Consider the following 25,380-nt stretch of genomic DNA (forward strand, 5'->3'; position numbering starts at 1 on the left):
TCTGTCTCCCCTCTATATCCTGACCCCCCGCTGTCTGGATGTGAGTGCATCTTACTCCCTTTTCCCATATCCTAACCCATCCTTTTTGTGTGTGTGTGTGTCCTCATGCCAGCATGATTAATAGCTGCTTTTGAACTCTGTCAGACTACAGGGGCGTCTTTAAGCCAATCTCTAATGGTTCATCTCTCCTTGGGCAACCCGCTCCACTGCACCTGCCCACCTGCATACAGGGGTCACCACACACACACACACACACATATACACACACATGCATACACACACTCTCATCCCTTAATTGAGAGGAGTGGGGGTGTCTCATTCTAATCCAGTTGTGTCTATAGGGAACGGCCCGTGGAAGTCATCCCCCTCCTCCTCCTCCTCCTCAATCCTGCCAAGAGAGTTAAATATTCCGTTTAATATTATACTTCCCCTCTGTCATGTTCGAGGTTTCTCAGAAGCATCTGCTTAATTATAGAAGAAACTTCTGAGCGATGTCACTCCTCTTTAATTGAATGAAAACAAGCAGTGGTGACAGTGGATAATGGCATCAGAACAGCCTGAGAAATTAGAGAGAGGCAACACATAAACACTCCAGCTTTGCTGTTTTTTTTCTTCCTCTTCTTTCTTCTCTGTCCCGCAAAGACTCTTGTGCATCATAAAACAATTATTGCCCATAATTCAAAATGAGCAATCTGCTCGACAGGGACAGTCAGTGAGAAGCTCATAAACACTGCGGAGATGTTATATGTACATATGGGATGCAAACATCTTCTTGCGAGCGTCTAATCCTTTTCAGTTGATCTCCTTTTATGGGTCTGCATGTAGAAGAGGGTCAGGCACAGCTGCCATTGAGGGATGATGAAAGTAATTGACAAAAGATGAAGGAAAAGGAAGAATAGCGTGTGTGCTGAAGTTTTGAGGACATGAATACATCTCATATCTGGCGTATCTGTTTATCTCTCTTCCATTCTTTGTAGAAAAACAAGCATGCAGATGTAGACGAGATACACAGAAATAGCCTGGACATTTAGCAGCTCGATTAACATGAGGAGAGTGATCTGCTGTAATCATGCTCGGAGCGTCGCGTCTCGCGGCAGAGAGCCCTTTCACATCCCATGAATATACCCCTCCCTGTACACACAATGGCGCCAATTTAAATGCAAATCCTGACATTCCCATCACTCAGCCGCGCGATGCCTGCTTTACCAAAAGCCCCGCCGCATCGGCCCAGATCTAAATGAGCCACGATCTGCTCAACTGTACATCTCATCTGTGTGTGCGCGCGCAAGAGAAAGTGTGCGGGAAACATAGTGTGACAGATAATGAGAGAGAAAGCCTTGATACTGTGTAGTGAAGAGATGCTGTTTATGCATGCAGGTCTGTGTGACAGCGATGATGCTGAGATTGTGTTCTGCCCTTTCTTCAGAGGAGGGTTATTCCTGCCTCCCATCGCCTTGTCATGTCCAATATCCTGCAGCAATCGAAAGCTGGATGATGGCCTCTGAGTATGGGAGCATGTGTGCTTAGATGTCGGTGTGCGCAAGGAAGCATTTAGTAACCACCAGCACGTGCACACATATTTGCAAAATTCGCTCTTTTTTTCCATGCAGTTTGTGATGAAAAGTTTCTGCCAAACCTCAGAGCTGCAGTCGTTCTCTAAATGATGTGCAGTAATCACGATCATGATTGGCCCCTCCTTTCATACTGTGGTTCCAGGCTGCCTATAGAGGTTTGTGGCTATTCAACATGTTCCAAAAGCTGGAAAAACTACTTTTAAAGGGCGAGTAAACAGTGATAATACATGAGATCCATCAGACACATTGAATGTGTTCAAGTCAATGGGCCTCGTGCAAGAACATTTTTCTATAATCCTAACAATTTTCTACTTTTTTCAAAAGATGGGCTCATATGAACATGCCTCATCAGATTCAGCAAATGCTTGTAAGTTCATGAGTCTAAATTGGAGTCATTAACACTCCAGTTTTACCATATAAGGATACGCTTCCTGACCCATGTGTCACTCATGAAAATGGCATCAAAGAGTAAAAAGCAGAAGTGTGCGAGTTTGAAGAAAGATCCATAAAGGAGTGTCTATCTTTCTAACAGCATCAAAAGAGGTCTGCTGAAGTCAAGAATGGGAAAAACAAGTTCTGTTATCTGGGGGTCGTACTGTCACTGAAATAAAAAAGAAATGGTTTGATATGAAAATGCCCCCTCCCAAAAAAAGGTCTCGCCACAGCGAGACGATCGATAGAGAGGAGGTCAAGGAAATGTTGCACTGTCAGGCATTGTAATAGAGGATGTTCACCTGCACAGCGTCTTCATAAACCTGCATGTTAAGATACGGCTGACATGAAGTCATAATCAGGGTTCAAAGTTGTTGTTTTTTTCATTTGCTTAGTTGGGCAAGGGCATCAGAAAACTACAGAAAACTACTACTACAGTTATCAAATAACATTAAAGACTAAAGTTAATTGTCATGTTTGATCTAGGTGTCAGAAAATAGTGAAAAATGTCCATCCCACTTTTTCAAAGTCCAAGGTGATGTCTTAAAAGGTCTTGTTTTGTCAGTTGAAAACCCAAAGATATTCTATTCAGTGTGATAAGACACAAGGAAAAGTGGTAAATCCTCGTATTTAAGAGGCTGAAAACAGCGTTTTCTGAGATTTTTTTCATGAAAAAATTCTTTAAATATTAATTGATTATCAAAGTAGTTTAATACATTATGGACAACTCATAAATTGTGTTCATACTGAAGAGAAAATTCAGAATATGAGAAAGTTTGTGAATGCAACAACTTCTCTTCTAAATCACAAGACCTTAGACCTCCGTAGTCTCAGCTGTTCTTGACATGTGCCCATGACACCTAAAGCTTGTCCTGCAACGTTTGCCACAACCATCAAACACAGTGGTTCTTTGAACTTGGTTCAAGTTGCTTGCAGAATGTGGGCACAGTGGCGCACTCGACTGCGGTGGTGCCTCGCTCCATCTTTATTAATCCGCTTTCCATCCTTCTGAATAGGGGATTTAGTATCTCGTTACATAGTTCGGGCAGTTTTTCTCCCAGTTCATCTTGTATTGATTTCCCTGGCCGTAAAATGCACAAAGTCATGCCATAAAAGCCAATATGTTACTGCGAGGCTTGTGTAAAAGAAAAATCAACAGAGAAATACACCAGAGTGGAGGCGAGATGGCACGCAGAGCCACCCCCCCAATCTTCCCCAGCATGCCTGGGAAGAACTGTAAAAACACATAATTAACATAAAACTCATTAAAATTAGAGCTTGGTCTGGAATTCCCTGCCAACCACCAGCGTTCGTCGCCATTTTGTTGCACCACCAACCACCATACATCAAAGATGGTGAGAGGAGGCCAGCTGGATTATGTAACGAGGATAAACAAGTCTCAAGCTGTGGGGTGGGTTGGGGGATGATAAAGGCTGCGCATAAGCACACAATCCTAATTAAATTCCTCTCTCCGTGTCATGTCATAACTTTTCCTACCAAACATTCTCCAATGCTTTCTGACAACTCACTGGTACATGTTCAGAAAGAATTGTTGTTAAACAAGTTTCGAAAAACAGTCTTTGCAACTTTACTTTCGGTGTAAATTATGACTCTCCAGACTCTATCATTGGGGTTGGTCCTACAAGTGAAAAATCGTTCTTATGATTAAAGAGCCTTAAGTGAAATAAGTAGCCTGCACTCGAGCAACAAATGATCTGTCATTGCAATTCAGCGCCTATATTTTCCCCCATGTTCTCATAGACAATTGATGAGGCTGCCTTTGGAGTAAAGAACCCGAGAGAACAGAGCGTACATCATACACTCTGAGAGGCTCGGCTAATAGAGATTCATTGTAGGGAACCCCCTACAAAACCCTCAAACATCAGCTCCCCTCCTCCTCCCCCCAGAGGACAACATTTATTTCCGTCACAGAAAATGAGTAGAGCTCAATATTGTTTAAGTCCCCAGCTCTAACAGTAGTGATGCTAATGAGGCTAATGCTAGCGGAGGAGTCCCAGAGAGATGGTCATTAACATTTTACCGACTGCATGCCGGTGTTTGGCACTGTGAGCAAAGGGAGCCCCGGGGGCATCATAGGGGCTCATAGTCCTCCCTGGGGGGACAGCACAGCTCTTTTCTCTGTTCCCTGAGGAAAAGACATCAAATCCCTTCTCTACTGTATATGGTGGCTTCCTAAAAAAAAACTTCACAAGACTTTCCTTCAAAGCTTTTTCTTTGGTGTTGCCTTTGTCTCAGTTTCTTTGTGAGCAGCCTGTTTCTTCTCTGTGCAATCTTTTCCCTGTCTCTCAATCACTCCCTCCAAGACTTATGTTTGTTGAAGTCTGACGTGTTTGTTTCTGCCACCTGACAGCGAGGAATAATAAGAACTCTTGCTTACCGTATCACTCTTATTGCAGGGAATTGCCACCGCGGTCCTTCTGACAGACCTGTTAATAACAGATCCAAACTGCAGATCTCTATGTCCCCCCTTCCTTCACTCTCTGTCTTTTTACCCTCCATCGCCCACATCTCCTCACCTCTCACTCACCCTGTCCTCTGCTTTCCCTCTTCCCCTCATTAGTCAGTGGCTCTCACCTCACTTGGCTTCTCACAAAGTCTTTCCCCCGGCTGCCTAATTCTTCTCTCAGACAAATCTGTCTGAGTCACCCTCCATTTACCTCGTCCATCTCTGTTGTCCTGACCGTCCTCTCTTCTCTTGGCTTCCAGAGGGTATCCAGATGACCCCATCGAGGCGGAGCTGATCGATGAGCGCCACCCTTACATCCATGGCATGTATTCGGCACCGCTGGCCCAGCCGGAGAGAGGGAGCATGGCCAGTCTGGACCGCATGGGCGGCCGACGTTCGCCATCCATTGACAGCATCCGCAAGGACCCGCGCTGGCGTGATCCGGACCTCCCCGAGGTCATCGCCATGCTGGGCCACCCCATTGACCCGGTCAAGTCCAACGCCGCTGCGTACCTGCAGCACCTGTGCTATGAAAATGACAAGATTAAGAAGGATGTGCGTCAGCTGAAAGGGATTCCTGTTCTCGTCGGGCTTCTGGACCACCCCAAATCTGAAGTCCATCGCAAGGCCTGTGGCGCCCTGCGCAACATCTCCTATGGCAAAGACAATGACAACAAGGTGGCCATCAAGAACTGTGACGGCATCCCGGCCCTTGTCCGTCTGCTGAGGAAGACCAATGACATGGAGGTTCGAGAACTCATCACTGGTAAGAATAATAAACACAAATACAACAAACAACAGACACTCAAAATAATGTGCAGGATTCATGCAGGTGCTGGAAATCCTTGAAAGCACTTCAATTTAAATATAGTGTTTTCAAGTTAAAAGTGATTGAAACTGCTTGAAATTGGCATTCATTAATAATAATTGCTATTTGACTGAAAAGCCTTCTTTTTTGATAAAGAAATAAAATAAATCAGAAAGTATAATTGCTTTTACCTTTTGCACAAATTCCACTCAGTTGCTACTCTGAGTCTGCATGTGTGGCTATGCTTGGTGTGATCTGTCAGGTTGTGTTTTTTGACGTGTGCCCTCTAATGGAACAGTGAGTTGGAGGCTAAAGGATGACAACATGCTGGGAAGATGCTGTTTCAATGAGCACTGGGTTGAAAACGACAAATGAAAAAAATAAATTATTAGTCTAGTGATCGTTTGAATGATTGGCTTAGCCAGGCACTGGATGCCAAGTCTACTTATAGAAATCTGAAACTTTGTTGTGTTTTCCTTTTTCACATTTCTGTAAATGTATATACATATGGAATTTACCACAGCTGTAGGGTGCTAGAAAAGATTGCACTTTGCCTTGACTTTGGAAAAAGTGTAGGAATGTGATGAAGTTTAAGCAGGGCAATCTATGAAATTAACATTAACATTATCCTATATGGTGATTTTTTCTTAACCACGTCACCCAGTTCTACTGCAGTGCAATCAAAACATTTTATGAAGTCTTACATATTCATATTTTCCTACAAATTACTTAAAAAAGATCTGTCATGTGGTTGAAATTACTTGCCTATGGGTGTGTCTGATTACATTTCTCAAGTAAGACATCACTGACAGATTCCCCGCCATAGGTAAAGGATTCTTATATTATGCAGAAACAACCTGCACAGCACTGTTTTAGCCAAGCCTGTTGGCTGTCTTCACCACCAACTGTAGGATCCCTCTCTCTGTCTGCCTAATTAGTCTCAACTCTATTGCACATACAGTAAGTATGAAAGTGCTTCTTTGAAGCCTTTTAAGCTGATATGATAGTACCTTAGTATGCCAGTCCTTTCCAATCACTGGCTGCATACTTCCCATTACTTACATATTCCAGCCAAGAATGTACAGAGTTGGCTGTCATAATCTCATTCTCTGCATAGTAATGCACAGCTGAGTCATACTATATTAAGAAGCAGATTTTTTTCGTGTTTTCACAGTGTGCTTTTTCACATCTTACTGTACATTATCTGATATATTTGTGCTCCAGGCAATCCATATGCAAAGATGCTGTTCTTGCTGAATTAGCACTGAATTGTGTAACTCCCCATATACTAGTGAGGGGAGATAACAATGCATTCAAAGCTGTGTATGATTAGTCATTTGTTTAATTCCAGTGGAAACACTTTTTCAGTAAATTGTCTTGGAGATCGCTCTTCTTGCCACTTGTAAAAAGAGGAACAAACGTTAATGAGCTTATTAGGCGGTCACAGAGCCAGTTTTTCTTTTCAATGAAGGGTTACAAGAGCCAGAGTTTAAACAAACATTGTGATATTTGATGACTTACTGCGCTGTGAGCAGAAAGGGACAGATTGAAAGTAGACTGATGCTCCATAGAAAAGCAGATGGCACATAAACATTGATTTTTTCAGAGAAAAGGCTATTAGCTGCATTGTGTAATGAAATATGTTTTAATTCCTTTAAGGGGAGCTATTGATTCAAACGCCATGATAGGGTTGCTTCTCCTTGACCTGGTAAATGTCAACTGGGGAATACAGTGGTGCGTGTGTGTGCGTGCGTGCTCAGCTAATCCCCAACATGATTGGTTTGACCCGACACACTTTGGCTGGTATGCACACTTCGCCATCCGAGAAGGGGCTTTTGTTTTCTGTGCACCCGTGTGAAAAATGAGAACCACTTTAAAGTGAGATACTTGACCTTTGTAAAGTAACCCAAAGACATGAAGGGGCTTACTTTTTGGATAATTTTACAGTTTAGGAGAAAAAATTGTTTAAGCTATTAATAGCTTCTTGCTGGATGTCATGTTGTGAAGTTCTCTGAGAGTGAAGAGTGAATATCAATACAAGATATTTACTATTGACGCTTCAGTTCAGATGTATTGATAGTGGTATTGTTCCTTTAAAGGAGAAATATACCCTAGCATTCAAAACTCTCAACGAGTTGGAGCCATAGACAGAATATGAAATAGGTTGAATCCCTATTTAATAGCCTATCGGTCTATCATTGAATGTTTGAAGTGAGTTTTCTCCCATCAACCCCTCCTCCCCAGACTTGAAGCTCAGGCAGGTTACTTGCAGGCTGCAGGAACACTGAAGCTAAATGAGCGTGAGAAGAGTGCAACATTATACCTTGACACTGACAACCAACAATGAGTCGATCCCCCCACAAGTTGATCAGATGTTTATATCCCCAAAACAAAACCCCACTGCTCTGAAAATACACTCTGGAACAGTGGGGTCACTGCTCTGAAAATAACCTCGAGTTAGAGTTCAGTGACTGCCTGCCTGCTGCAGGAGCTCTGCAGGAGCTCTGCAGGAGCGCAGGTCAGTGCAACATCATTAAATTACAATAACAAGTGATAATGAGTCCTACACTGTAATTTGATAAGCTGTTTATAACTGTCAGTGGTCTCTCAATGTTAGGTTAAGCCCATTATCCTGAAAGCAAAAACCCACTGATTTGAAAATACACACTCTGGAGTTGGAGTTCAGTGGGTACCTGCCTTACTGCCTGCCAGACTCATTAACATATTGCTTAGTTTAACATATGACTCATAAACAGACCCTCAGGTAACATTCAGCATTAATTTTAACTCTGACTAACATAAAATGGTTTTTCTAGTCCAGAATAGAAATTTCAAAGGAGGACACTGCAGCTTGAGCATTCATGTCAGAGAAGTTAGTATTTCAACTTAACATGTTTCCTTGATCTCTGATGGCGTATCATGGACATTTTTTGATTTATTGCAGTAAATATATTACAGATTTCTCCTTTAAAAAACATTCTTTTTGAACTGTAGGTGCATGCATGCATAAGTGAGTACGTCTGTGTGTGTGTAGCTTTCCTTTGCTGTGACAGAGATGTCGCGGTGAGCGATGACTGTGCCGCAGCAGAAATGATTGCCTTTACAGCAGCGTGTTGCTCCCCATCGTAGCTAAAAATAACCCTGCACCACAAGACAAGGAGGACAGAATGGAGGGAGGCTTTCTTTTTTTTTTCCTCTTCCCTCCCTCTCTCACTCATTATCCACCCTCCCTCGCTCAATCTAATTTTTTCTCTCCTTCATTCATTATCTACACTCTCGCTGATTCTCTCCCTATCCTCTCCGTCTCTCTCCGTCTGTCGGTCTGTCTCCAGCTTTTGGTTTCCATCTCCAGAGTTCTGGCCCCAGTGAAAACAGGCCAGTCACAATGCAAGCTCAGCTTACAGCCTCAGCCCATGTGGCCAGAATTGGCCGTGTTTTTCTACAATTAAATATGAGGTTTTAAATATAGGCCCCTTTTCTTAGTCCATGTGTTTTAAGAGTTTGCTGTTGGAGTTTGTGCTGCTGCCCCTTGTAAAAACCACAGAGAGCTCTGTTTTCTGCAGGGGGAAAATGGGTGACGTGGAAGTGTTTTTATTTTCCAACACACAAGACAGACAGACCAGTCGTTCGTATTTTTAGAGCTTTGTACCGTTCAGAGTAATTCTGTTTTCCCTCCCGGAAGGCTCTGGGCTGTTTGTGCCCTCCAGCAATTCCCATCCTGGAAATGTCGATTATTAAACGGATTTGTCTCCTGTTTATCCTGCAGGAGATGTCTACAGTTTTGTGGACTGACACTCAGACAGGTGCTCGCAGGTGTCGTTTGGGTGAAAAAGTGCCTCACTCGTTCGGATGAAAAATGCATATAGGGCAGCTTTGGCAGGCCTTTAAGCTAGAAGAGAGATAGAGTCTAGACAGACGTGCATATCTGTGTTAAGGCTATTTCTGGGTGCCACATAATATATACAGCAATATTTAGTGAATGATTTGGTTTAAAGTACCTAAACTTTATTATTAGTGCATTTCAGTTTTAACACCGATGGCCTGTGAGAACGAAAACACTGAACTTTGAACAGAATGTGAAACAATAGAGACTGAAACCACTGATACTGTTGGTGCTGTTATTGACACTAGTGAAAAATATACATGATAATTTGATTTTGTCCCACTGAGAATCTAGTCTTCAAAAGCTTTCACTAGTGCACTCCTAAAAGTGCATTTTTGCAGCAATACAAAAGTTGCATAAGAATATTGGGCAGCAGCCCCATGGATCAAACCCACTCTGTCACCTGTATAGTGACAGACAATACATCTTTTTCACTGCAGTCATTTTGGAATGATACCATAAAAGGAAAGCACACAGATGTCACTAATGACATTAATTAATTAATGGCTGCATTCCATTCCATTTCCATGTGGGCTTGCTTGAATGGCTTCCTGAGACATTTGATTGGATCGTTAGTGTAATTAATTACACCTGTGCTTTGTCTGCTATGACAAGCCAAAATAAAGACTTTCTTTTCTCAAAATAAGTCACTATTTTGAGAAGGATTCCCATTATTTTGAGATACTAAGACATTTAGTGATTAGCAAGTCATTATTTTAAGAAACTTAGAAACTATTTTGAGATAGTAAGACACCATTTTGAGGTACTAAGTCATTGTTTTGAGATACTAACTCATTAGCTTTAGATAATACGCCATTATTGTGAGAATGTTTCTCATTACATTGACATGCACATGCATCTTTTTATTGGTGCAAATGGGCTTCCATAGAAATGAACCCAACAAAAGATGCACAGTAGGTCATATTTTTCATTTGATGCAGACGAACTCCAGAAACAGGTGCAGCAGACAAGCATTCATTTTGTACCAGTCAGCTGTTGGACAGTGAAGGACACTGAAGGACAGTGAAGGACACTGAAGAACAGTGAAGGACACTGAAGGACAGTGAAGGACACTGAAGAACAGTGATGACTGTACTGTACTGTTTTTAAATGTAATCATGAGCCTCTCATCTGGAGAATACAAATTGAATCCATATTCTTACCTCTATTGTTTTCTGACTACTGTCACCTCATCTAACATATGAATTCGATGCTGCTTTATGAATTACTCGGATTGAAGTGTTACCATAGATACACCAACCAGCGTGACACAAATCAAAGAATTTCAGTATGTGATCTCAAACATGACCTTACAGTTTTTACCAAACCTTTTTCTTTTAAAAGCTTCTATTGAGGTTTTTGAAAGAATCTTTGTCTGTCGTCATATTTTATGAAATCATTATCCTAACAAAATCCTCAATTTGAAGAAAGTGATGCATCAGAATAAATGGATTCGTCTTTTATTTTACTAAATCAACTTTCTTTGATGAATCTAACTTGTCAGTTTCATCAACCTACATGTATATTATGTAACAGAGGTGCCTGCCTTCCTTTGTGTGCAGCAAACAGGAGAGAAAGCTTTGTTTTCCACTGAAGTGAAAATGTTGCTTTTGAAAGGCTAAACATCAAAAAATATGGATTGAAGCAGGATCTTTTATCAGATGAATTTTAGAAATGATTGACTGACGTTGTTGCAACCAGAATCTTCTACTATTCTGTATTCTGTATGTGTACTATTATCCTACAAATAGTATAATACTAATATTAGTGTAGCCTAATGTTTTTTTAATTGCAACTGTGCAGAATCACTGTACAGTATTCGAATGTTGAATAAGAATTCAAATGTCAATGTTATGAATGAAGCTTCAGACACAGTTTTAACATACAGAATATACAGTGTGTTCTTTGTGCTACCATATTGTACACACACATATAGGCTTACACTAAGGCTGGACTGTATGGCCTAAAATTCTTATCCTGGTATAATTTAAAGCATGGATGGTATCACAGTTTAAATTTCAATCCTAATTCTTCTTCAAGGGTAAATCACGTGTATGACACCTGCTTGAGAGCTTCTACTGCACTCTTAACTGTATTACTATTTCCCATAGTAAAGAAATATTTTGAGAACATTTAATGTGCAAAACTGGAATAATAAATAGAATAAAAATACAAAACATTTACTGTAGTGTTTCAAGTATTAACACCAGTTATAGCCACTGTCATCTGGCATGATTTGCAGATTACCAGCTCCTGAGTTTTTAAACCTGAACCATGTCCATATGATGGAAGTTGCACCAACTCCTCCTCCTCTGTGTTGTGTGCACTGTAGTGAATTGTTACAAACAAGCTGTAACCAAAGCTGTCTGTTTAGCTTAGTTTGCCATGGATCTTCAAATTTGGCGAGGCTCTGGCATTATTGCTTCTTTTATCTGTGCTTTAAACATTTCGTTGTAACTTCTACTTCTACCACAGTATCACAGTATGGTCAAAATTCATACCGTAGGGCAAATTTAAACTAGGTTACTTTCTATAGCGTTTATACCTTCTTCCCCTAGCCTACACTTGCAGATAGGTGCGACTCAAACTCATAGACATGGTCCATATAATGATGTGGAATAAAGTGAAGCCATTTCCAAGAGGGGGAAACATACCTGAGGACCCCTACCACGATCCATGAGACCCCCTGCTGAGATCATCATTGGCCTATATAGCATGCATGCGTGTGTGTTAGCGTGCACAGAATATGTGCATGTTGCACATTTTGCCTCGCCCTTCCTACCTCATTTCCTTAACTGCTTTCTGTGGATCGACCTCAGTGGACACACGCACACACATAAATCTTCAGCAGTAACAGACAACAGAGTGAGTCCACTTACTGAGGCCTCCTCCTCCTCCTCTTCCTCCACTCATGTCTCTCGCATGTCCTTTCCTTTTTTTCTGTCTTCCTCCTTCTTTACCACTGCGAGTGTGATGGATGGCATGAGGGGTAAGGAGGAGAAGGACAGGAGGGAGGGAGGAGGAGGAGAACGGTAATGGGCAGAACTAAGTTAATAGCCCTGCTAGAAGAGCAACATGCCTGCCAGTGGTGCTTGGAAAATTTAATTAGCCCCCAGTCCCATTCCCAGTCCTACTCCCTTCAGCCCTCTCATGCAGGTATCAGGGAGAGGAGGGTGATGTAAGGCAAATGAAAAGGAGTAAACAGGAAGGTTAATACTCACAACGTGTCGCCTTAGCTCCCCATCTTGTCATTTTTCTTTGACAAATACACACACTGTTTTGATCTTAGCATTGTTGGGTTATGTCGAGCTCTGACAAATACAAGCTGCCTGTTTGTGGCAATTCATGATTGAAGAGGCAGATAATAATGTACATGTTGAGCTTGCCTTGCAGCTGGATTGATGTAAAGGAAAGGAATCAAAGGCAAACCACAGGTTTATGGGAAAGTTTGTTGCTACATATGTAAGAGATCACAAAGTTTTTCTCCATAAGCCTTTTCTATGCATTTTCTTCTTAAGGAAATTGAGGCATAGCGTATGTATATATATGTCTTTGCAGATATTTTTTAATTGAATGAGAATATATCACAATATATTTTACTTGTTTCTCACAGTTATTTCAGTAGATGCTGCTTTTTAGATGGTTTCATTCACGACTAACTCAACCAGACTGTTTACCCCCTTCAGAACTATTTTCAGCAGATAAACAACATTAATAAACCAGAAAGGAATAACATTTTTAGATCTTGAAAGCAGTTTGACTCAGTTATAGCAGGTCATGGTAAAGTCTTGGAATTTTATATTATGGCCTCACTGGGAATCCTGATTTTATTAGATAACAAACCGCGGAGAAAAGTGACACTTTAACTAAGATCATAATTCTGTGTTTGAACTTGGGACTCATTTTACCACAGGGCATTAACATCCAGTTTTAAGACTCATGAAAGGGATAGTTGTGATTTTTTGAAGTGGAGTGGTTTAAGATTACATCACCAAAGCAGCCATAAACATAAACACTTGCAGATATCAAAGCTAAATATTTTTTCATCTTACTAGAAAGTACACTCATATTAATGGCATGCAGCCTGGACGGTATTATATGATGAAGAGGTGTGTTTGTTTGGGTTGATGAGTGTAGGTTGGTGTCAGACACGTTATACAAACGAAACCAAGGGAATAATTTTGGATGTTGGAGCAAGCAGGCAGATTCAGAAATAAGTAGCTATTAATGAGGAGAATGTTGAAGCTGTAAATGAATATTAATCCTCAGCTATAGTTCAGTAGGGGACAGTGCACCAAATGACTTAATGACGTTGTAGTTTTATTTAACTTTCTCTCACTTCTCTCAAGGTTCTGTCCATATCAGGTTGTCAATAAGTCATTACATACAACATGTGTTACTTGGGTAGATAATGAAGAGCACATTACAGTTACATTATTGTTTAACAACCATGCCTCCAAACCCACGTCACATCCAGTTAGACTTTCATCGTAATTTTTTAAATAATGACACAGCATATTTAATTGCATTTATTTTTAAGAACAATACTCAGAACACACTTACAAATGATGCATTTAAGAGAGTGGTCACTAAATCACTATAGCCATTGTGCCTTAGCAGGCAAATATGAATGATTCTCTGAAAGTGATTTCCTGATCCTGGAAGCACTTGCTTCATCCTTAGAAAAACCCACAGCATGTGCTCCTTTTGCGCCAGGAGTGTGTCTGCACCTGTGACCCTCAGCGGTCACAGACATGCTCCAAGGCCTCCAAGCGTGCAGCTCTGCAATTGGCGGCAGAACCCAGATAGAATGACGCATTGTTTCCAATGTCGAGGTCAGCGATGAGGCTCAGATGCTCCCAGGGGAATCTTTTTTTTTTTTTGATAGATTCGGTTACCTGCGTGATGTTTGACAGTGTTGTGTGTGTGTGAATTATTTAAAGTTACGGTAGACTGCTTCAGTGTTTTAGTCTGTCAAAATGATGAACGGCTCTCTGATGTGTCTGTCATTGTTGAAGAAATGATGGAGAATATTGGATTAACGTGACATCTGGTTACATCTACTATATTTGAAGGTATTTACGGACCATCAACAGCTACAGTAATGTTAGCTTAGCTACAGAGTTAACATACCTTTAACTCTGAATAAAATCTGCTGATTCCTGACTGTGGGCTTAACTTTTCCTAATGTCAGCAAGCCAGCTAAGAGTAAACTACATCTATGTAAGAGAACATTAGAGTTAACCTCTTTTGGTAGAGATTAGCTGGTTCCCCAAACTTTCATCACCTGCGCCAAGCTCGTATCCTTCAGCCGTCTGTCCTCTGATCCTACGTCATGCTCCTAGCAAGAGAACAAACAAGAAGAGCAAAATGTCAAAGAAAAAGCTTACCCCAAAGTCAATACATATTTTTCTTCTGGCCCGTAGTGCTACTGATCTATCTAGATGGTTTTAGTGTGAGCTGCAGTTTTGGAGATATCGGCTGTAGAAAAGTATGCCTTCTCTTGAACATAATGGACCTAGATGGCACTCAGCTTGAGGTGCTCAAAGCACCAAAAAAATACATTTTAAAAAACTCAACAGCAGAAATCGTGACGTGGTTGCTCAAATAATCCACAGACCTTGTTGTGAGCAGCTTCCTGTAGGAACTAGTTTCTATATAACAGAATGAAAGTAGTTTTCCAGGTTTCTGATCCTCCTCCTCCACATCCTCCCAAACAGTTTTTTTTTTATTTCAGGGATTTTCTTAAAAATACAGAGGATTGTCATTGTGGATCTGTTTCGTCACACAGGTGTAGACAGGATCCAGGCATATTTTCTTTGACTTCAGTTTGATCAGACATTCTTTTATTTTTAAGCAGCGTCAGTAGTTGAGAGGTGGTTCATCTCAAATGTCAAATTTTTGACTCCACAGTTTTATGTGTAGATTAATTGTTTTAAGGGACCCCATTTATGATGGCTGACATTCCCATCTAGGACACTAGACTAAACTAACTGTGATTCTTCATGTTCTGATTAAAAGATCTGAGTATATTGATGATTTTGTCTAAACAAATCGAACACACAGTCCAGGTTGTAAGACAGGTGGCCCACGTGTAAAAATCACAATTGCATGGTATCTTGCTCAGAGGAAGGACAGGGAGGACATCCCCAACACACCCACCTGTGACAAGCTGACAGAAGAGAGCAAATGGACTAAACGTGATATAGAGTCACTGGGCTGAAACAGTGGCAGGACGTGGAATGGAGGCCATCACTTCCACAGCACTCTATCATCTTAAATAACGTTGTGTACGTGGGCTGTGTGCCTGTCGTACTTGACGGATCACAGCCGCGGCGATGACATGTCTTTTCCTCCCCTCTGGCATATGTGATCAGAGTTTCAGCTGACGGTCTGAGCACTGGAATACTGGAGATGATGGTTGACAGAGAAAGTTTGCATGGATGGATGAAACTTTTTGCATCAAGGTGTAGGTATCTTTACGTCAAACTACTGAGGTGCATATGATTGTTTTTTTTTGTGCTAGCCAAGACAAGTCAGAGATAGATGCTGGCATATTTCACGTTTATATAAAGAAACACATTTGCAGCGATGTAGGATACGAGCTGTTGAACCTGTTTTATGATGATGTGGAAACAATAACGCTCAACGTGAACAGTGTAAATTAGAGGCATCACACATCATTAATCTCATAGCAGGCTGTACACAAAGGCTTTTACATCAGGTTCTTGAATGTTAAACTTGATACCGCGCAAATGAATGAAGATTTATTTTATGGATTATTAATGTCCTCTTTGTTTATTCTTCCTCAGCAATAAATTTGTGGTACATTGCAGAACTCATAAATTAGTTCCCAAGTAGTAAATATTTCCCCAAGTTTTCTCTATTCGCTGTTCGTCTTCCTTTAGCTCACATTGCTCCTCGTGTGCCGACTGCATGTTAAATGTTGCTTGTCACAAGTAAAACCGATGCTAGTGACACAACAGTGGAGGTAATCAAGCTGTCAGCCTGGCAGGCAGGCCTGGATGTTCGCTGGTTGTCATCATACTGGAGTGCACACACCACAAGAGCACATTTGTTAATGTGATTCATGCCTGGATGCTGATACTTCCTCTCTCTCATCCTCATTCATGTGGTTGAAACAGATGACAAAACTGTCCTGGTAAAAAAAAAAATGGAGTGGTGGAAAAGCATCAAAGACGGAGTGTATGTTTTACTTAAAATAATACTATATGAGTGGTAAAAGTCAAATAAGAGTTTAAAAAAGAAATCACAACGATGCCAGTTATATAGATATAAAAAAACCAAACAACAGAATAAATGTTTTTAATATAACTTCCTTGCTCTGTTGGACCTAAACATCACATACTGTTACTGTAACTTTTCTCATTTGGATTTTCACTGTGTTGAATCATTCATTAGCAATAAAACCATAATTCTCATTAGTGTAGAATTGGCTCTCTTGCGCCTGCATACATGCAAATATGTTTAAACATGTGTGCTAATACTGTGCTACACTTGCACACAAAAATTTTAATGATGTCTTTGACTGCTACCAGAATAACTTCATGAGTTAGGCATATGTGAACCATTGTCTGTGAGAGAGTAGAAAAACATATAAACAAGTTAGAAATGGGACCATTGAATTGCAAATTGCATTTGCTTGTGCAAAAAGAGGTCTGTGCATGTGTGTGTTTGACTGAACAAACTTCCATTCAGTGGGGAGAGATGTCGTCAGTAATGGTTTCAGGGTCTTCTTTATTATTTTCAGCCAATAGCACTTAAATGTGGAAGGTCACTCAGTAGACTGCAGATCTCCATCAGCCAACCCAAAAAGAATATTTGAGTGTAACCCCTTTGAAACTGCCAAATGTTACTGTAATTTAAGTACATATTTTTCTCAGTATCTTTAACAGATTACAAGTACATTTCGAGCTGCAATGATTAATCAATGAATTGACTATTAATAGAATATATCACCATTTTCTGACATTTTATGGACCAAGCAACTAATCAATTAATTGAGAAAATAATCAACTGATAAAGCAATGATGAAAATAATCATTACTTGCAGCCCTGATTACATTTATTATGTAATTTTATTGCCTGTAACTAGTTACATGTAAGTACATACTCTTCAGCGCTGCTAATATCCTATTAGACATTTGTGTGAAATTGTGTCATATTTGTGTGTGAAATATTGAGTTATGGTCAAAAATGTCTTTTGTGAGGTCACACTGATCTTGACCTTTTATGGCCATCTAAGCACTTCATCCTGGAGTCCATGTGGCTGTTTGTACCAAAGTTGGAGAAAATCCCTCTAAGCGAGATACTATGTTCATAAGAAAAGGGGCAGACATGTTCATTCTTGATCCCAAGTGGTCATTTGTACCATGTGTGGGTTGCTGTGTTGATGGGTCTTTTTGAAATATTCACTTGTGTTCACATGGGATGGGATGGCCTGAAAACATACTGCCAGTGTGGAGCCATAAAAACAAAACGTTTTTCAAAAACTGTGAATCACGGAGGTCTTTCAGCATTCAATCGTAAAAGTGCGCCAAAGAAATTAGGCTGATCGGACCAATGGTATGCGAGATTACTTGAGGACGAGTTCTGTTGATCTCACACACGCACACAAAACAGAATCCCCTCCAAGCTTACGCCTAGTGGAGATAATCAAGGGGCACATGAAGGTGGAATAAACAATAGCCGGAACTACAATAAAATGCAAACAACACTGACCAACACCTGACTCAGCACCCACACACTGAATCAGACTCACCTAGGTTGAACTATGTGCAGATCTGTGGGGATAACAATATGCAATAAAGGCAGAAAACAAGCATTTAAATTACACTGCTGTAATTTCTTCAATCGGGGCTGATGGAAGAACATCCATGTGTTTAAATAACATCTCAGCTTGTTTTTGTGCAAATTTAATGTACCGTGAAAGTGCTTGTTAAAAAAAATCAATTCTGAATTTGTAGAGGTATGAAATTTACAGTAAACACATGAAGCACAAAATTAAACCAGCCTTCATTCAAGAATGTAATTACCTGAACACTGGTTTATTAGGGATGAGGGGACAATTTGCCCTGAAATTAGTTTGCCAGGTAATGTTTACTCTCAGGACATATTCTTTTCCCAACAGGCCTTGTGAAGCAAGTATAGTTTGAGGTAACCTGTGATGATATTGATAGTAAGTGAGTAAAATTACAGCAGTTTGTCCACACTGTCCAAAATGTTAAATCTTCTCACTGCATTGAAGACTTCCAAAGGCCCATAAACATGATCTGTTAAGCAGATAGGATTACATAAAGTTGGCTTGAGGCTTTAGTGCGTGTTTAATATCCTGCATCACACTTGGGATTTATGTGTGAATGTGTCCCAGAGCGGAGCCACACCTCAGCTTCCACATCTAATAGCTTCCCAGTAAGATACTGGTAGCCTGGTAGTCTCTGACGCACAGGAAGCCGGTCTAGTCACCAGCTCTAACCACACAGAGAATAGATGTTCACTGTTTCCACTTGGTTAGATAATGCGGTTACTATAGAGATCTGACGGAGAGTGGATAAAGTGACAAAGGTCATGAGACATTTTCAAACTTAAAATATCACAAGAATACAGTATGCGGATTAGTCTAATGAGTTTTCTCTCTTCAGTGTCTTGGCGAAGAAAAACCAGTTTTCTCCAGGCTCAACCACACCAGAAGGACTGGATTTATTTTTAGCCGAGGGCCTGTCTGCCGAGACTTTTTTTTTTTCCCTGTGTGCGGAGAGCATGATTTAACAGAGGAAATATTGACCATCTGGAAAATGTACAGAAAGATTTTAAAGAACAGGGCGAGGAAGTGTGACAGTTTCACTGCTCCGCTAATGGTCTGTTATTGTGGGGCAAGAGGGGATCACGTATACAATCCAATACACCTATTTTTAGATCCAGCAGGACTTGACACTTTCAGAGGATGAATGAATAAATTCCCATAAATCCTCTAAAAAATTGTAGAAGAAAATATGCTCCTTATAACTTGAGAACTTGCCTGATAATCATCACATCTGTTGAGTATTCTTCAGTATCAAAGTAATGTTGTGATAGTTATCTGTACATCCATGGGTACACTGGCAACAGTAACTGCTAACAGCTACTCCTGCATACTTTTAATGGTGCTGATAGCATAGACTTTATGAACCCTTATGTTTGACTAACAAATCACTCACTCTGAGATGGTCCAGATAAGTGTGTCAGCTAAATGCCTGAATTAAAAAGGAGAAAAGAAAAAGAGGGTGGTAAGACAGAGAGAATGCTGGGGGAGAGGTTACTAAAAACAGAAACTTGGGTGTTATCCCTCCATGTCAGTGACAGACGTGGCCGGAGATCTGACCCGTTCTTGTGAATGTGATATTTCAAGAACATCTTGAGGAATTCCTTCAAATTTGGCACAAACGTCCACTTGGACTCGAGGATGAACTGATGAGATTGTGGGGGTCAAAGGTCAAAATCACTGTAACACAAGAATTAAGACATTTTGCACAAAAAATAATAAAATGAGGTGAGGTGATGTCCAAAAGGTCGACTTCACTGTGACCTCACAAGACACATTTTTTGGGCATAACTCAAGACTTTATACACTAATTATGAAGAAATTTCTCACAACTAGATAGAGGTGAGGATATTTTACGCCCAGAAGTGAAAAGTCAGCTTCATAATGTCATTATGTTCTGCAAAAACCCTTGAAGTTCTCTATCAGTCCTCTGTACTTCTCTGTAAAAATAGTCTCTAATCTTTCTCACTGGAAGTTATTCACTGGAAATTTACATGTCAGTTTACTGAGAACTTTTTATTTTCATTATCGATTAATCCGTCGATCATTTTCCCACTAGTCGATTATTTGTCCGGTCCACAAAACATCAAAATATGCAGAAAAATATTGGTCACTGTTTGCCAAAGCCCAAGTTGCATCCTCAAATGTCTTGCTTTGGACATTTGAAAAGCTATTTAAACTGTTAATTGATTATCAAAATAGTTGCCGATTAACTGACTAATCTTTGCAGCTCTACTTTATACCTTTTATGAAATTCCTGAAAATCCTTTATATATATGTTTCATGGAAAGACATAGATGTAAACTTCGACGTGAGTGGTTGACGGAGACACACGATCACAAAGCGGTAATTCTAGTATTCTTTTTGGTGCAGCATATTCGTTGTCCTCAGGGTAATGTCTGCCCGAGCTCCAGAGCTTCCTCCGCCTGACTGAAAACATATCTGATGCTGACGCTTTAACACAGCGTTTTATTTTCTGGCCTTGGCTGCCTGGCTGCAGCTGCCAAAAATGCCCTCCTCTTCTTTGTCTGCCTGCCTGCCTCTGTTTTGTGAACCCTCAGGATGCACATACCCGGCTCAATTTAGTTTACCTCTTTTGCTGAAGTATAAAATAGGCTGCCTGTTACGGAGACGTGCAGGTAAATAGAAAATGCTCTTTCTCCTGCTCGGATTGTTTGGGTGAGAAAGAAGAGGAGATGATAGATCTGTGTGCTGTTTGATCCTGTACACCCACAGCATCTGCAGAATATGGATGCATTAAGTTCCATTTGATATATTATACCATTAATGATGCTGTATTTGTGGAGAAATGACATAAACTATCATAGGGTTAATGTAACCTCATTATTTCTACAGCGGTATTATGATAATATTGTAGAAATATCACAGAGAGAGACCTGTAAACCCAGTATTGATCACAACATAGTGGCAGTCAGCTCTGCCCTCATGGAAAAATAATAAAACTATCATATTGATTATTTTATAAGGTGCAATATGGCCAGCTAATATCATGACTGGCTATAAAACAACAAGCAGTTTTGTTTCAAATGTGGTTTACTGCCAATCTAAATGTGGTTTTGATTGCAATATTAAAGTCTGCTACAGTATGTTTGGCTGCCGTACAGCTGTCGTTATATTGCATCACCTTCACTTTCTGCCTACATGTTTTATTTTCTGTCTCTTCAATCTTTTTGTCATTCATTTTCTCTTCACTCTTATTCCTGTACCACTGTCATTTTCTTTCATTTTCCACATTTATTTTATAATCTCTCATTCCTGTCCAAAACCACCCTCACTCTACCTATTTTAATTTCTCTTTCTCTGTATACTGTATATCTGTCCTCCTCGCCATCCCTTCTTCTTCATCCCTCCTCTTCTTATTCCTCTTAAATCCTCCCTATTTCTCACCATAATCCTCTTTCCAAATCACCTATTTCTTGCCCCGTATCGCTATCCTCTTAATATGTCTTTAATTTCTCTTTTATTCTCCCTCTCCCTTCAGGAACCCTGTGGAATTTATCGTCCTACGAACCTCTGAAGATGGTGATCATCAACCACGGCCTTCAGACCATGACCAACGAGGTCATTATCCCCCACTCGGGGTGGGAGCACGAGCCAAACGAGGACTCCAAGCCCCGTGACGCAGAGTGGACCACCGTCTTCAAGAACACCTCTGGCTGCCTCAGGTAGGGTTACACAATAAGTGATCAAAAAGTTTAGTTTCTGAATTTAGTCATGGGTTTTTGAGAGATGTGCTACAGGTGGGGAAATTTGAGGAGTCAGATTTTTTTTGGTGGAATATCAGAAAATCCGAAATAAATCGTTTGAGTCACATAAACTAAACAGCTGTGTTTCCATCAATTTAATCTCATCAGAAAAGTTTGATGGAAACGTCAAAATTCTGAAAAACCTTCCGCAAATTTGCCAAATTGAGAAAACAGTCGCTTGAGGCAGTTTTTGCCCTTTGAAGAAATTAGTGGGAGATGGAAACACCTTCTCCAAATAAGTTGTGATGTAGTTATGATGTGATTAATTTACATGAGAAGAAGAAGAGGAGACTGCTGCTGCTTCTGCTGTTGGGGTCGACGGTACCATGAAAGATTCACAATTTGCCTAACTGACAAAAATCCCTTCCTCCTCCTCCTCCTCCTCCTCCTCCTCCTCCTCCTCCTCCTCCTCCTCCTCCTCCTCCTCCTCCTCCTCCTCCTCCTTGTTCTCCTTCTTCTTCTCCACCTTCTGTCTAGCCTAATTTATTTCAGTTGACGGAAACGTGCCAAATTCACATTTTCTTTTCTGTCTTTTTCTCTTCTTTGTGACAAGTTTGCATGACAGTTATATTGAAGCGTGGCTAATGGCTGTATGGGAGATTATAATGGACATTTTTCATTATTGTCTGATTTTACAGTGAAATTGATTAATCTGTTGTTTAGAGGAAATAATCAACAGATTAAGCGATAATGAAAATAATTGTTAGCTGCAGCTTTATGCTGAATATCCCCTGATTATAAAAGTCTAAAGTGGGAATTGCACCAAGAAAAAGCAAGGAAATCAATTTAAATATTGGACACAGAAATTTTATGGAGAAAAAATTGTTGTCTTGCTTTTACTTAAAGGATGAAATCCTGGAAGCCAATTTAAGAAGGACACAGAGACATGTATTCAAGTTAAAGTCAGTTCAAAGGACACATTTTAGAGATCATCCTGGATTTAATAGAGGGGACCTTCAACACGCCAAAGGCCTTGAGAGTTTGTTTATACTGAGATAGCAGTTGTAGCTGGGGACAGGTGTGATATATATGAGACTACACATGTGTTCTTGTTGACCTAAGGTCAGATTTAAGATCTTTGAGTACCAAAAGAATTTATGATCTGGCAGATGCTGTGTTCTTCCATCCTGGTTCCCCTGTGTCTATAGGTATGTGAAGTATGTTGGAAGTATGTCTGCAGGAGGATTGCTGGGTGACTTTGGTCTGGGAATTTAGGAAAACATAAAACATAAATCTATTTATGACATACCCCCAAACCTCTGCCTTTGCTTTTGACACCGTACAGGTGTGGTACAGTGTGTTATCACTAGGGTTGGGTGCTATTTAACAAGTCAGATTCTTTTCCGTGATTTTTGTTCTTAATGTTTCTTGATTCTAGTTCTTTGAGTACCCATGAATAAACATTACCAGCAGAAACAATGAGCTGGGCTAATGTTAGCTAGATGACTATAACGACGGTGGGTTCTTTTCCGGTTTCTTGAATATATTTGGGTTTTCTTAGGCTACTTTACTGTAACAATAGGGAGTTTCCTGCCCTTGTTGTCATATTGTGACATACCATTTACTAAATTAAGACTCACACGATTAGTTAGTTAGTTAGTCAAGCAACTTAGTAACTTCTGAGAAGACAGATATATTCAGAAACAGGAAGACATGCATGCACTTGCATGTCTGTAGGCATATACAGATAGGCAGGTTGATATAAATAATTTGAAATTGATTCTTATTTGGAATAGGTGTTTGATGCCCCACTTTAGTTATCACTGAAGAAGATGTCTGCAGTAGCTGCTGCGTTTTAGGAAATGGTTCCTGAATGTTCCTTTATACGTCTCGTGCTTGTCGTCTCTGTTTGTCTGGGTCTTGGACTGGGTAACTTTGTTACTACCCCACCCTGAGGCCAATGAGTAACATTAGCTGGAGACTAAACAAGTCAGAATTAGATAATTACACAAATGAAATTAGTCTCATGCTCGTTAAGGCTGAGAGAAGATAAATTGAACCCACAATTCATTGCCTCATGACAACAAGTCAAGTTTGGTTTGTACTCCCTTTTTGGCTGGTATGAAAAACAGCATGCAAACTTGCGATGAAAGACATTAACTTTTGGATGAGTATGTTTTTAACCTCTATGTTTAAATCATTCTCATCTCTGACCCAGGAATGAAAAGTCCCTCCGCTCTGCTTTCACTGTTTTCAGTGACTGCAGCCGAAAGCCTTGAGTTGTTCTTAGGTCACTCATCCAAAATGGTGTTAACTTCTCCATTTCCACATCAATGTACCGCGCTGTTAAAGTGGTGCGACTCACACGGCCATTCTGCTGACCCTTTCTGGTCCATTTGTTTTAAGAACTGGAGGTCGGCTTCAGTCCCGGGGGGTGGGCTCCAGTCTGAGATAATAGCTTGAGTTTGCCCTTGCCTAAACCCCTTACGTACACACACTGTGGAAGAAGACAACAATTGTTGAGGCTTTGAGGGTTTGCAAGCCAGTCACTATACTCCAGGCTGATGAAACAAAGCCACAGGATGATTGTTTGGCTTGAACCTGTTAGTCTCACTAGAAGGTGCTGAATCCATTTTACATTTGACATGTCATCCAACAATATCCACGATAATAAATTGTGTCAGCCAGGGTTTTATCTGAAAGTTAGAGGTTCACACTAAAGCAAAAACTTCCCCTTTCTCCTATTTAGTTTATGGAAGTATGAGGCACTGAATTGAATTCTTCTCATATTCCATACACCTGTCAAGAAAATATTTAGCACAGAGGTCAAGATTGATAATGTGTTAGTGGGTAAGTTGCTTGGCACCGACCTTGGTTTGAAAGTTATCGTGTGCTTTGTTAACATGCATTCCTTCAGGTGATGTAAAATCACTGAATGCTCTTTACATTACTATATGAAACCATTTAGAAACTGAAGACAACACCAAGAATGTTAAACATAGCAGTGGTCACTGGTGTGGCTCACAACTGACTTGGTTTCCATTCCTCTGTTTATGTTTATTGGACCATATTAGTTTTCTTCTGCTGCGGTTACATTACAGAACAATTTCCTGCAGTATTTGCACCGGTGTTAAGAGGATTATTTTCATACTTTCTTTGTCTTTTAAAACAGTTACAAAAAAATTGTGCTTTTTATCTGAATGTCCGGTCAGAGTTAATGTTAAATGTTTTCAGTTGAAGCAAGAAATTACTCAGTGCGTGCTACGTTGCGTGAAAATCGAATCTTCCTGCATCCAGTGATGTCACAGTGATGTCATTGTATGCAGAAAGAACTATTCAGCTGTGATTTCTAGTATGTTTGGGCCTACAGTGTAATAGCTATAGACTAGGGTGATGATACACAGTGACATGGGCGTGGGTGTCCAAAGCTCACACGCAATGAATCCTGGTACATGTAGGCACTGATGGCACGGCTCTGCAAATAGGAGAACTCAGCTTTCTTGGTCAATGTAGCATGTACTGATGAATTTATTGATTTACACACATACTGTACATTTACCATCAACACTGACTGCACAGCCACATGAAAAGTATCAAATTTCCGCATTTTCTAATAGACTGATATTTCTTTTTCTGTTTTCATGCGGAAGAATGCATAAAGCTAATACTGTAAATGCTACATACCTGT

General features: G+C 40.4%; 1 protein-coding gene across 4 annotated transcripts in view; it reads left to right on the forward strand.

Moving 5' to 3' along the window:
- The window catches only part of arvcfb (ARVCF delta catenin family member b), a 309,702-nt gene that overhangs the window by 213,117 nt on the left and 71,205 nt on the right, over positions 1-25,380 (forward strand). For all 4 annotated transcript variants that reach the window (XM_084729087.1, XM_084729088.1, XM_084729089.1 and 1 more), the window contains 2 exons: positions 4,734-5,239; positions 21,488-21,671. In XM_084729087.1, coding sequence (XP_084585213.1) covers positions 4,734-5,239; positions 21,488-21,671 — 690 coding nt within the window. The remainder of the gene's footprint in view (positions 1-4,733; positions 5,240-21,487; positions 21,672-25,380) is intronic.

The sequence above is a fragment of the Lutjanus erythropterus genome, chromosome 10, assembly GCF_056507025.1.
Source record: "Lutjanus erythropterus isolate fLutEry1 chromosome 10, fLutEry1.hap2, whole genome shotgun sequence".
Classification (NCBI taxonomy): domain Eukaryota; kingdom Metazoa; phylum Chordata; class Actinopteri; order Lutjaniformes; family Lutjanidae; genus Lutjanus; species Lutjanus erythropterus.